The sequence below is a fragment of the Jaculus jaculus genome, chromosome 18 (assembly GCF_020740685.1).
Source record: "Jaculus jaculus isolate mJacJac1 chromosome 18, mJacJac1.mat.Y.cur, whole genome shotgun sequence".
Lineage (NCBI taxonomy): Eukaryota > Metazoa > Chordata > Mammalia > Rodentia > Dipodidae > Jaculus > Jaculus jaculus.
Genome location: NC_059119.1, coordinates 49,516,933 through 49,531,214, shown reverse-complemented (window position 1 = coordinate 49,531,214; position 14,282 = coordinate 49,516,933). Strand labels below are relative to the sequence as shown.

The 14,282-nt window shown below is 43.4% G+C and overlaps 1 protein-coding gene across 1 annotated transcript in view; it reads left to right on the top strand.

Annotated features, from left to right (window-relative positions):
• Positions 1-1,795: 1,795 nt before the first annotated feature.
• The window catches only part of Dync2li1 (dynein cytoplasmic 2 light intermediate chain 1), a 30,639-nt gene continuing 18,152 nt past the window's right edge, over positions 1,796-14,282 (top strand). The window contains exons 1-4 of the mRNA XM_045137485.1: positions 1,796-1,901; positions 4,159-4,276; positions 6,094-6,128; positions 9,177-9,246. Coding sequence (XP_044993420.1) covers positions 1,894-1,901; positions 4,159-4,276; positions 6,094-6,128; positions 9,177-9,246 — 231 coding nt within the window. The 5' untranslated portion in view covers positions 1,796-1,893. The remainder of the gene's footprint in view (positions 1,902-4,158; positions 4,277-6,093; positions 6,129-9,176; positions 9,247-14,282) is intronic.

Here is a 14,282-nt window from a genome sequence, read left to right as displayed (position 1 = left end):
TTCCAGGTCAGCCTGGGCTAGAGTGAGACCCTACCTCAAAAAAAAAAAAAAAAAGTGTCAGCAGTCATTATTGTTAACAACGTCTACAGGACTTCCTGACTCACACAACACAGCGTTCTGAAGCTTAGAACCCAGGTCATTACAATCTGCTCCCTAGTTCATGAGCTCATAGACTGGCACTACCAGACGACAGATCCGGAATCAGTGCGTGATGTATGATCCCTCCTGGAAAGCAAGTTCACTCTCCTGAACTCCACTCTCATTACCTCACTTTCTCTGTGCAAAATGCAGGGTTTTTTTTTTTGTTAACAAAATTCACCAAGATGTTGGGAGGCTTTTGTTCTCTATAAATTACCTGATGTGGTGGTGCACACCTTTAATCCCAGCACTAAGCAGGCAGAGGTAGGAGGCTCACTGTGAGTTCAAGGTCGGTTTGGGACTACAGAGGAAGTGTCTGGTCAGCCTGGGCAAGAGAGAGACTCTACCTCTAATTAGGAAAGAAGAGAAGAAAGAAGGGAGGGAGGGCGGACGGGAAGGAAAGAAGGCAAGGAAAGAAGAAGTTGCCACTGGGGCTGAGAATATAACTGACAAGATAGAGCACCTGCCTAGCTTGCAAAGACCCTGGGTTCAGTTTTCTGCACTGAAAGAAAGTTTCCAGCCAGCAGCTTACCACTGTGAATAATCAGAACAAATCACCTTTTAAGTGTCACACATGTATGTTGCGTTTTACATACATTTATCTCATTTAAAACATACATGTAGGGATGGAGCAGTGGCTGCTCTGCAGTTAAGACGCTTGTGTGGAAATTCTAACCACCGGAGTTTGATTCCCCAGGACCCACATAAAGCCAAATACACCAGGTGCTGCACACATCTGGAGTTCATTTGCAGCAGCTGGATACTCTGGCGCACCGATTCTCTCTCACTCTCTCTCAATCTGTCTCTCTCACTTTCTCTCTTTCTCTTCTATCTCTCTCTGCTTGCAAATAAATAAATAATTAAATAATTTTAAAAACATACATTTAAATGCAGTTATCACATTAACTTGGTGGCTGAAAAGATAACTCAGTAGGTAAAGTGTTTGACTTGCAAACAGGAGGATTTGAGTTCGACCCCCTTGGCGCACATAAAATAATGGTGGGCCGAGTACTTGTAATCCCAATAAAATGTGGAAGAACTGAGACCTTTGAAATAGTCTGCACTCAGCAGTTTGGTTTTTTTTTTTTCCCTTTAAATAAATTAAGACTTCACAGCCAGGCGTGGTGGCACACGCCTTTAATCCCAGCACTCGAGAGGAAGAGGTAGGAAGATCACCGTGAGTTCAAGACCATCCTGGGACTACATAGTGAATTCCAGGTCAGCCTGAGCTAGAGTGAGACCCTACCTCGAAACCACTCCCCCACCCCCACCGCCCCAAAAAAGTTTCAGTCCCGGAAGCAGTTGCCTTTAGATCCTAGATATGTCCTTTTTTTTTGTTTATTCAAGGTAGGGTCTCACTGTAGTCTAGGCTGACCCGGAATTCACTATGCAGTCTCAAAGTGGCTTCGAACTCACGGCGATCCTCCTACCTCTGCCTCCCGAGTGCTGGGACTAAAGGCGTGCGCCACCACTCCGAGCTAGATATCAGATTTGTAAAAAGTGATGGTGTCCACCTCCTTGCCCAGCAACCAGGGGAGTGATGCTGAAAGAGACCAGGAAAAAAAAAAAAAACAACCCCGAGAACTACACTTCCCATAATGCACTTCTTCCGCACGCCATTGGGCCCGCGACGTCACTGCCATGGCAACCCCGGAGCTTGCGTTCCCAGGCTCGGCGGGGCGCTGGCGGCCCAGGGGGGGATCTGCACGCACGTACTCGCGCGGAGTCCACGGCGTGCGCGGCGGCCCAGCCACCATGCTCAGGTATTCCCGCAGCTCGGGAACTTTCCCTCCTCCCCACCCGGACCTGGAAGAAGCAGGGGACCGCGTGGAAGTGGGTTGGGGTCGGGGTGGGGGAAGGAGAGGGCGTGGGTCTGGCCTGCTAGCATCCGGGCACTTGCAGGCCAGCCCCAACCCCCGCCCCCCGCCCCGTCCCCCTCGGGAGCCTGAAGCTTGTGCGGCTCACGCGTAAGATAAAGGAAGAGATTTGCAAAGACCTTCAAGTCCAGCCATCCAGTCTGTGATTGCATAAAAGTTTCCCCGAAGTGCAGGTTTACTGGTCCAGGCCCGGGGATGCGTGCTGTCCGGGGAAGCCTGCTCCTGCTGCGGGTGGTCCCAACTCGGGTTAATAACGACTCTCCCAGAAAACCAGAGAGGGCCGAAGGGTTAATGACTGTCCCCCAGACTCTAAGGCCTTGAAGAAACACCAGGGGCATTCAGTCCCAGACAAGCCTGACACCTTCCCCCCCTGGCTGATCAACTCCCCTTAACTCAGAAGGCCTGGAAGGATCAGAAGCCGTCTGGGGCATCCTCCCTAGACAATCTTGCTGAAAAAAAAGCTTATTCTGAGCAAGGACACACGTGGCTGTAGCTCCTTATCTACATGGACCTGCACCTGGCCCAGTCTGGGAACCCCCCCCCCTTAGGATCCTCCTTATAAGCTTGAACCCCAGCCTAGCTCTGTGCTTCAATAAACAGTCTCTGTCTGTCGAGATCCAGTCCGGTGTTTTCCTTGGCTCACACCGACCGCATCAGAAGCAATGGGAATGTTCGGTGGGAAGTATATCACGATTGGGGGATGGGTGGGTGATGGCCTGTAAAATACATCCGAGCTCTTCATCTGGGTAAGGTCCACTTAAACAACAGACATTCAGGACAATACTGAAACCTCAGGCTTCAAAGACATCCAGAAAGGGCCCCCGAGGTAGGGGTTTCCCCACCACGGAGCCAGCTAGAAGCGCTTCATGTGGCAAACATAATTCACTAAACTGTATTTTTTGTGTTTCCCATCTTGCTAGCTGATTTAAATGTTAGGTCCTACCATGTTGTATATTTCAAAAAGTTCCCATACTTTCATGTATGTCTGAAACACTTAACATAGAGTTTTGAACCTTAAGAAGAAGCCCCAAAATACAACAGCAGCCCTGGGGATAGAGACCCTGTATGAACTAGTCCAAAGCCTAATGATGGGGGTTCAGTTCCCCAGAAGCCATGTAAACCACATGCACATGGTAGCACATGCATCTGGAGTTTGTTTGCAATGGCTAAAGGCCCTGGCATGTCCATTCTCTCTCCTTCTCTCTGTCTCTAGTAAATAAAAAATAGATAAACCAGAAAAAAATTATTTAAAAAAATTTTGTTGGGCATGGTGGCGCACACGTTTAATCCCAGCATTGGGGACAGAGGTAAGAGTATTGCAGTGAGTTCAAGGCCAGCCTGAGACTAAATAGTGAAATCCAGGTCATTCTGGGCTAAACCAAGACTACCTCAAAAACAACAACAACAAAAAATGTACGTGGGAGGGGGTTTGGAGACATGGCTTAGCAGTAAAGGTGCTTGCCTACCCAGGCTCTATTCCCCAATACTCATGTAAGCCAGAAGCACAAGGTGGCACATTTTTGTTTGCAATGGCTAAATGCCCTGGTGCACCCATTCTCCTTCTGCCTCTCTCTCTCAAATAAATAAACAAAAATTTTAAGAAAGAAATTATAAAATGACTAACCTCTTGATTCTTTACTAGCCTATTGAACTCCAGATAATAATGTTTCATTTATAAATAAAATTTATCTGCTGGGACTGGAGAGCTTGCTGAGTGGTTAAGTTGCTTGCTTGCGAAGCCTAAGGACCCAGGTTTGATTCCCCAGAGCCCACATAAGCCAGATGCATATGGTCCATGCATTTAGAGGCCCTGCACCCCCATTATCTCTGTCTTCCTCTCTCTAAAATAAATAAATAAATAAAATAATATTTTTTAAATATTTATTTATTTACTTGAGAGAGAGAAAGAGAGAGAGGAGAATGAGATTGGGCTTTCAGCCACTGCAAATGAACTCCAGATGCATGTGCCATCTTGTGCATCTGGCTTATATGGGTCCTGGGGAATTGAATCTGGGTCCTTTGGCTTTGCAGGCAAGCACCTTAAGTGCTAAGTCATCTCTCCAACCCTAAAATAATATTTAAAAAAATTATCTGCTGGAAGTATTTTATTTCTCTTGATTTTATTTTTCTACTTTTCCTCTAGTGAAACTCTCTGGGAAATTGCAAAAGTTGAAGTGGACAAAAAAAGAAGTCATGGAAATGAAGGCAATGGAATTGAAATTGCAGAAAAATCCGTTTTCTTCATTGGCAGTAAAAATGGGGTAATGCTTCAAAAAAAAAAAAATTTTTTTTTGTTTTTTTGTTTTTCGAGGTAGGGTCTCACTCTGGTCCAGGCTGACCTGGAATTAACTCTAGTCTCAGGGTGGTCTCAAACTCACGGCGATGCTCCTACCTCTGCCTCCCGAGTGCTGGGATTAAAGGCATGCACCACCACACCCGGCTTCAAAAAAATTGTTTTTAATTGTTGAGATGGTTTAGCAATCAATGGCAAATTTTATTGTAATACTCTGATAAAAATTTATATATCTGTGAGCTTTACCCACTCTTGCCTTCTCATAGACAGGAGCTCTTCATACAATCTCCTGATTCTCTTAAATGCACAAAAGTCTCTCTAAACTTAAACAAAAAAGGTATGTATTTTCAGCTCTTTAACCAGGTGGCCAATCTGATTCATCATGAGTTAAGAAGGACTTACCGTTGATCTAAGAAAAGCTGTAACAGTAGATAGAATCCTTGAAAAAGCTGTAGCTGTTGTTTTAGTTTCATAGTTCCACATGCATTTCTGTGGTCGAGATAAAAGCCAGCGTCCATTTAACAGAAGTCCATATCTAAATCACAAGTCAGTATCTACACTCTGCACGTTTCAGACGCAGCGGCTTCACTTATAGGAACCTCTGTGAAGGAATAGCTGAATCATGTCAATGGCATTTATCATTTGTAGTTGTTTTGAAAAATACGGGGAAAATAAGGCAGCACTCCACACTCTCTATGGTTCTGTCTTAGCCAAAAAATAATTGAAAATTTTGGGAAGTGGCTACACAGGGCATGAACAAATGCTTCATTTTGACATTCAAAATTCCTGCCTGGGGCCTGGAGAGATGGCTTAGTGGTTAAGGCACTTGCCTCGCAAAGCCAAAGGACCCAGGTTCAATTCCCCAAGACCCACGTTAGCCAGATGCACAAGGTGGTGTGCACATCTGGAGTTTGTTTGCAGCACCCAGTCCTTTAGCTTTGCAGGCATGCGCCTCAACCACTAAGCCATCTCTCCAGCCCCATTAACATTTTTTAAAACCACTACTGTTCAGCCAGGCATGGTGGCGCACGCCTTTAATCCCAGCACTCGGGAAGCAGAGGTAGGAGGATTGCTGTGAGTTTGAGGCCACCCTGAGACTACATAGTGAATTCCTAGGTCAGCCTGAACTAGAGTGAGACCCTACTCCAAAACAAAACAAAACAAACAAACAAAAAACCAACTATTCACTCACTGAGCTAGTCTTGTGGTAGGATGTTGGTTAAGTTTCATGGTTAGTGACTGAGATAGGGCCAGAACCAGAACCTATATGTCTTGACTTCTAAAAAGAAACTTGGATTCGATGCATTCTCTGGAATTAAAATGAAGTTTTCTAGCCTGGTGTCTGAGTTGCCTACTTTGAGCATATTTACAACATGTCCTTTATTTGTATATTATCTTTTTTCTTTCTTTCCACTTCAATAATTGTGATGAAAACATTTTAGAAGACACCAATCATCAGCTTAACCAGTAATTAGGGTTGTTGAGTAAAGAGAAACTTTAAGACAGCTGCCAAGTTGACCACTAAAGTAAGGTATGATTTGCTAATATTTGTCATGTATGGTACTTTATAATTATAATAATAGCGGTGTAGTTACATTGTGATGGAAAGTTGACGGGTAACTTTTTCCACTTATCAAACTTGAGAATGGTTCTGAAAGTTTCTAGTTTTCAGTTTCCAGGTTATTTATCATTCAAATGACTTAAAAAGCTATTTTGGGCCACAATTATGAACACTAATAAAATTTTACATATGGATGGCATTATCAGTATTTTTTTTATTTCTAGGGGAAGACTACTATTATTCTAAGATGCCTTGATAGGTAAGTATTGTGTCAACTATGAGATACACTTGGGCTTGTTCTACTTATACAGGGCAAGCTCAATTCTAAAAGACAGATGGGAAGAAAATAATTTTCACACTCAAAATATTTAATTCCCAATGAATCTTTAGTATAACCATTAAGAGCTACTTTAAAGATAAGAGTGAGGAAAAGCCAAAAAATATGAGTTGATGCTTGATTTTCCTATTTGAAGGAGAAAAGTCACCATAATTACCTAACTTACATTTTTCCATTCTTTTTGGCCATGTTACTTTGGTATTTACATCTTTTGTGTGTGTTTGTTTTTCAGGATAGGGTCTCGCTCTAGCCCAGGCTGACCTGGAATTCACTGTGTAGTTTCCAGCTGGCCTCGAACTCACAGCGATCCTCCTACCTCTACCTCCCAAGTGCTGGGATTAAAGGTATGTGCCACCACACCTGGCTGGTATTTACATTTTTATTCTACCTCATATATGATTATTAGAACAATAACTGTGATCTCTAAATTACTCGGAAGTGCTTTTTTTAACTAAGGGTTAAACCCACAGGCCTGCACATGCTAGTGTTATACAGCCTCGGCTCTATTTCTACTTCTTATGTCAAGAGAGTCTCTCTGAGTTATCCACATTAGCCTGGAACTCACTCAGTATCCAAGGTAGACCTTGAATTTAACATCCTCCTATGTCAGCCTGCTAAGTAACTGGGAATTACAGCCCTGTAACACCAGGCTTTCAGGATTACTTATTCCTGAAGTTTTATTTATTGATTTGCAAGCAGAGAAAGAGATAGAAGGTAGACAGAGAGAATGGGTATGTCAGAGCCTCCAGCCACTGCAGACTCCAGATGCATGCATCACTGGGTGCATCTGGCTTTACGTGAGTACTGAGAATTGAATTCTGGTCATTAGGCTCAGAAGGCAAGCACCTTAACTGCTGAGCCATCTCTCCATCCCTCTTCTTCTTTTTTTTTTTTTGGCGGATATATGTATGTGTGGTATGTGGTATATATGCATGTGTATGGAGATGCATGTCCCTATGTATGTGACTGCATGTGTGTGGATGCGTGTGCACATGTGTGAATGTGTATTGGATATCTTCCTCTATCAGTCTCCACTTTACTTACTGAGATGGAGTCTCTCAGTTGAAGCCAGAGCCCTGTGTTCTGGCTTGTCTAGACAGGCAGCCTGCCCTGGGGATCTTGTCTCCACTTCCTCAGTGCTAGAATCACAAGCACACCTATGCAGCCTGTCTGTGGGTACTGGGGTCTCAACTCTGGTCCTTGTGTTTGTGCAGCAAGCGTGTTACTGACTCCACCATTACCTAGTCCCAGGGGGTACATTTTTTGAAACACAATGCTGGTCCTCCAACTGAACATCCTACCATTCGTTTTAAATACGTCTAGCCTTTCATACTATAAGAGACATCCCACCAAAGTATAATTTGGGTTATGATTGATAGATGCTACAGAAGTTGATAAGGAAAGCCTTCAGTCAGTTTCAGAAGACATATCCGTATTCTGTTTATCTTAATGTATATTTTTGTAACTTCTCCAGAAATATTAAAATTTATAAAAGTATACTTTAAAGTTACACCTTTTTCACATCTCCATCTCTAAGAATCATGGTTCTTTGAGGCTACATGTAGATGTTTCCTACAATAAATGATCTGATGCAACATTAGATTAAGATGAAATGCTATAAGTTGCTACATTGAGTTAAAATTAGTAATTTTAGTTCTTCAGTTGTACACTCAGAAATAGGAAGTTTAAGTCTGTGCGTGGTGGCACACACCTTTAATCTCAGCACTCGGGAAGCAGAGGTAGGAGGATTGCCGTGAGTTCAAGGCCACCCGGAGACTCCATAATGAATTCCAGGTCAGCCTGGGCTAGAGTGAGACCGTACCTCGAAAAAAAAAAGAAAGAAAAAGAAAAAAAGAAATAGGAAGTTTTCCAATTCTAGGTTAAATACTGGATTTTATAAAGACATTTAGTCAGACAGGTCTTGGTATATGTATCAAGAAAGATAACTGTCAAGGCAATTTTTAAATTTGAAATATTTAACAACTGTATACATTTAACATATATATTAAAATATTTAGCAACTGTATACATTTAAAATATAAATGTATGTATGTATATGTATATATGTATATATATCACAAATTGAAAAATTATGGGTTTTAGTCTCCAATTTAAAAACAAATATATAAGGTAGCATTTGGCTTCAAAAGGGAAAGTCGTCCTGGCCCGTGCTGCGGTGCCAACGAGCCTCGAGAACATTGTACAAGTGATAGAAACCTGTAGCAGAACGCCAAGCATCGTCTGATTCCCCGTATGTGGGCAGCCAACGTCATAGGAAGCACGGCGGTGGTTGGCAGGGCTGCAGAGGGAAAACGGGAACTGGGTCACTGCATGGCATTTCAGTGTGCGAGGTAGAGCTCCCGAGGAAGTGGCGCTGCACGCACGCACAGTGCACACTCAGAGCGGTTCCCATAGTGTGTCTTATCTTACGTGTTTCTTACCACAATAAAAAGCTCCATAGATTCTACCTCAATACTAGTACTCAAGGAAGCGTGTTCTTTTGGCATATGTGTGTGGAATGTGTGCATGCTGCATATGCACGTCTAAGTGTGTGTGGGCATACGTGTGTGAGCAGGTACGTACGTGTATGTGCACAAGTGTGTCAAGGCCAGTCAGTGGTTGACTTGGGTGTCTTCAGTCACTCCGACCTTATTCTTGGAAGCAAAGTCTCTCACTGAACCAGGAGCTCCCTGATTAGGCACAATAGCTAGTCAGTGAGCCCTAGAGCTCCATCTTTCCCTTCCCCCGCGCTGGGATTAAAGGTGTGTAACACCATGCTCAGATTTCAGGTGGGTGCTGGGAATCCTAAGTGGGGGCCTCACACTGCACAGCAAGCACTTTACCGTCTGAGCATCGCCCAGGCTTCTGTACTAATAATGCATTTAAGAAGAAGCCCACACAAGTCCGTTGCGTTGGATCTAAGAAACCAGCGCCATCACTGTGGTGACACTGTCTGCCTTCCTTGTACAGGGACGAGCCAGCGAAACCAACGTTAGCTCTGGAATACACGTACGGAAGGAGAGCAAAAGGACATAACACAGTGAGTGTCTTTTTTTCTGGACTTTTTGAGGTAGGGTCTCCCTCTAGCCCAGACTGACCCGGAATTCACTATGTAGTCTCAGACTCAGAGCAATCCTCCTGCCTCTGCCTCCCAAGTGCTGGGATTAAAGGTGTGCACCACCATGCCTGGTATGAGTGTCTTTTTAAGTGATATCACATGCCATGGCTAAGGAAGCCATGATGTTGGCATTGTTTTTTTCTGCCTTATCTACAAACAGTAATCATTACCAATGGTACATTTCATACATTACAGTACATGAAATGTATTGTTCATCTTTAAATGCAATTCAGCAGATATAAAGTCCATTCAAACTGTGAAAATCTGTCAGCCTTCTCTTTATTAAGTGTTAAAGTGACAAAAAAGTCTTTGTGAATGTATTGTACAGTTCTTTGGCCAACTTGGATAAATGTGACTTTTCCTATTTTTTTAAACATTTTATTTCTTCATTTTCTTTATTTATTTGCGACAGAGAGAGAAAGAAAGAGAAAGTGAGAATGGGTGGGCCAAGGCCTCCAGCCACTGCAAATGAAGCCCAGATGCATGTGCCACCTTGTGCATCTGGCTTGCATGGGACCTGGAGAATCAAACCTGGGTCCTTAGGCTTCACAGGCATGTACCTTAACTGCTAAGCCAACTCTTCCTGTTTTTAATAAGAAGAGTACTGTTACGTTGTCTCTATGTATTCCAGGCCAGCCTAAACTCCCGGTCTTAACGTGTCATCCTGAATGCTGGGACTGCGGGGTGTCACCACACCCATGTTATGAGTTACGTCCTGCTTCTCTAAAAAAAAATCTCCTGAGAATATGGGTTGTCCACCTGTAAAGACCTTGTTAAAATACACTGCTTAAAATATAAATTAGTAGTATTTTTAAAACTACGGAAGTGGAGCCAGCTCAGTGTTAAAGTATTCCTAGAACAGCATGCTTAAGTCCCTAGGTTCGGTGATCCTTGACACTCGGTGGGCTGTATGTTAAAGTTGAGAGCTCAGTCCATAACTGATTATAAAGATTTTTTTCCACCTGTTTCAGTGTTTCTTCAGAGGATGTTAGAAACTGCTCATTATAGAGGAAGGGCTTATGATAGTATGTGGTAGCAGTGCAGAAATTCCCAAGTAGAATTCCCTTTGAAGTCGCATTCACAGGAGTCATTTTCTCTTTTTTAAATTTATTTGAGAGAAAGAGGAAGAAAGAGAAAAAGCGAGAGGGAGAATGGGCACTCCAGGGTCTCTAGTCACTGCAAATGTGCCACCTAGTGCATTTGTCTTATGTGGGTACTGTGGAATCGAACCTGAATCCTTAGGCTTCGCTGGCAAGCCTCTTAACTGCTAAGCTCTCTCTCCAGCTTTGAGTCATTTCTTAAATTTCTTAAAGTGAGGCCAATGTAAGCGTAGCTTATATCAAATGGTCCTACTACCATAGCAAAGGTAAATTTGAATAGATTAATCTAATCTAAATGTTTGCTCGTTAAACAGTGTATGGCAGAATTATAACATAATTGCATTGGAAATGAAAAAATATATAAATTGTCTTAAAAAATTAAAGTTGTTGTTGCTTCCTGGATCCTCCAACGAAATTTGATTATTAAAAGTGTGAAATTTAAAAAGAAAAAGGTAGCATTGGGATGCAGGAAATTTTGTTTTTGTGACTCACATGAGTTTCAACATGAGTGACAAGACTGGACATGTAAAATTATGCCTTTCACTGGAAACTGTGAGAAAGTCATAGGTTAACTTTTGAGAAGGTCTATAAAAGCTTCCTTAATCAAATTGTGCATTGAGGGTGATTTTCCAGTGAAAAATGATTCATCTCACAAACATTAATGATTCAAGTAGCAATAATAGTGAAACAGTCTTAGAGATTATGAAATGAGAATTTGTCAAAAATGGAAAACAATATATATTCATTTAAAACTTGCTTGAATGGCCATTCATCCTTTCCAGTTCATGAAAGCAAACAGATAAAGACCCACATGACTCTCTTTCACCTGTTTTTTTTTTTTTTTTCTCTAAGCTTCATATCATAAAGTGGGGCTTTTCTGTGTTTGTTTTGGAAGCTTTGCATCTTAGATTTAGCGTTCCATTAAAATTCTAGATGGATACACCTTGTCAGCAGAAGACTTCTCAATATCAGGGCAGAAGCCGAGATGCCCTGGGGTAAAGTCCAGGAAGATGCTCAGGGGATGCCAGGTCCTGCTTCCTAGTTACAGGGCCGCCTTGCTCTGTCAGTCAGGGTAGCTGGACAGTCCTGTTAACAGAAAAGCAGTGGGTTAGCCTTGTGTTAGCCCCCGCCCCATACTTGTGATCTTGGGGAGTAGCCCATCAAGTTCCTGAGCGGAACACTTCTGCTCAGATGGTCATGAACGTGCTAAGGCTGCGCCCTGTTTTGCCCTCTTTGCTCAGGCCTTATCTGAACACCAGACTCACAATGTGAGCTGCTTTCTTTCTAAATCAGGAGGCTGCCCTATCCAGTGGTTTTACTTCTATCTAGAACCCCAAATGTGTTAGTCCAGTTAATGGTATTTATAGATTGTTTAAATGTGGTATTATAAAATTAAAGGCGCTCTGTTTGTCTTTATGAGGGAGTGACCAGAATTGGTATTTATTTACTGACAGGGACAATGGAGCCCCAGTGGCTCGCTTTGTTCTTGGAATAAATGCTTTGAGGGATGGAGTGGAGGGAAGAGAAAGTTTCAACTGCCAAGAAAGGGTTGACTGAGGACTGTTATATTTTTAAAAGATTATAACTATATATATATATAATTCTTTCCAATCTGGTTGCCTTTTATTTTTCAGCTTACTTACTAGATATAACTTTCAGTGTTGTAGAAGGGGTGAAAGTAAATATTCTTTTTTCAAAAAATTTTTATTGACAACATCTATACTTACAACAAACCACAATAATTCCCTCCCCTCCCTCACTCTCCCCTTCACAACCCCACTCTCCGTAAAAGAGACGTGTCTTTATTAGTACTGATGTGATACATAAATGATACCAGTAGCTAGACAACTCCACTGTCCATAAAAGAGACATGTCTTCAAGGGGGCACATGCGTCTGGAGTTCGTTTGCAGTGGCTAGAAACCCTGGTGTGCCCATTCTCTCTCTCTTTCTGCCTCTATCTGTCTTTCTCTCTGTGTCTGTCACTCTCAAATAAAGAAAGAAAGAAAGAACAAAAAAAATATTAAAAAAAAAGATTTAAAAAACCTCATCAAAAAAAAAAAGAGAGACGTGTCTTTATTAGTGCTGATGTGATACGTAAGTGATACTGGCAGGTAGTCAGTCGCCACACATGCACGTCCACTCACATGTGCCCAGACTCCAAGACTCCACACCCAAAAAGCACTTCCATCAGCATTTCCATGGGGAGCCGACCACTGAGACCTACAAGTGCCTCGGTGTCCAGGATGTTCGGCGTGCACAGGCCTCCCCTGTCTGAGGCCCCCATCGACCTCCTTAGACCCGATTCCGTTTTCCCGAGTTGCTGGTTTCCGCGTGTAATTCAGATCCATCACTCCCAGGGAAGCCCCTTTGCTCTTTCGCCACTCCATTTTGCCTCTTCCAGCCCCACCCCATCACAGCTACTTTCTCCCCTTTACTCAGTTCCTCCGACCTCCTGCCTGCTCACATAGTGGCCCTGTGGTGGCTTGCTCTAGAGCCGCTTTCCTGTGAAGGTTACTTAGGACAGGAGCGTAGACAGTCTGGGGGTATTCTAACCAGCATCCTCCTCCCTTCATGTGATCCATCGCTTTCCATGGCCATCGTAGACCTGTTTCCACCATCAGCAAGTAGCTTCATCCGTGGCCCTGCTGATCGCCATTCTTTCTTCTAACCACGTCTGTCTGTCTGTCTGTCTTTCATGGAAGTCATGGTGTTGATGGAAACACTCACACATCTTACTTTTTTTTTAATTTTACCAAATAGAGTCTGTCCTCCATGTAGGCATTAAAGGAGCAAATTTAAATCCATCCTACCCCTTCTTATTTTTTCCTTTTTTAAAAATTTATTTATTTATTTGGTAGAAAGAGGCAGAGGGACAGAGAATGGGCACACCAGGGCCTCCAGCCACTGCAAACGAACTCCAGATGCGTGCGCCCCCTTGTGCATCTGGCTTATGTGGGTCCTGGAGAGTCAAAGCGGGATCCTTTGGTTTTGCAGGCAAGTGTCAACCGGTGAACCATCTCTGCAGCCCTATTCCTTTTATCGGCCCACCTCTGTACATATATACCGTATACCCCCTCTTACTACCCTCCTTTGTCCCCCTTTTCCACACCCCTCCACTGAACCTCCCTTCTTCCCAACTAGTCCCTCCTCTACATTGACACCTTCTTTTTTACCCTGTCCCACCCTCCATGACAACATGTTGATGGGCCCCATATTAGGCAGGTACTGATAGCTGCTGTGAGGTCATGGACTGTTCCACGGCACTCCTCCCATCCTTGACACTCTTTCTGCCACTTCTGCAGTGACCCCTGGTGGTGCGATAGAGATGGCTCATTTACTGCTGAGCACTTCATTGTCACTTCTCAGCACTTTGATAAGTTTTGAGTCTCCCCAGTGATCACTGCCATCTGAAAAAAGAAGCTTCTCTAACCAAAACTGAGAGTAGCATCAGTATATGGGCATAAACATAAATGTTCAGAGGGCATTTTGGTGAGCATAATATATTCATTTAGCCAAGTAACAGTAGTACCTTCTCCACTGGGCCTTGTGGCCTTCTCAGCCACAGGCTTTTGACTAGGGTTTCCATGTCAGGCATGAATTCCCTCTCATGCAGTGGTCCTCGGTTCCTGCCAGAGAGCAGTTGTTACCTCCGTAGCAGACATGCCACTATTGCACTAGTGAGCATATCTTGCCTAGCTTGTCAGTCATGTAGTTCGCAGGGTCCAGTGCTGGTTAGGACTGTTGACGACTTTTCTCTCCCAGTAGGGTTCATAGCGCTTTCCAGCACTATGACAGCTAGCTCGGAGGAGATCTCCACCTCAGTGTCTGCTTGGTTTCTCAGTGTCCCGCAACCCAGT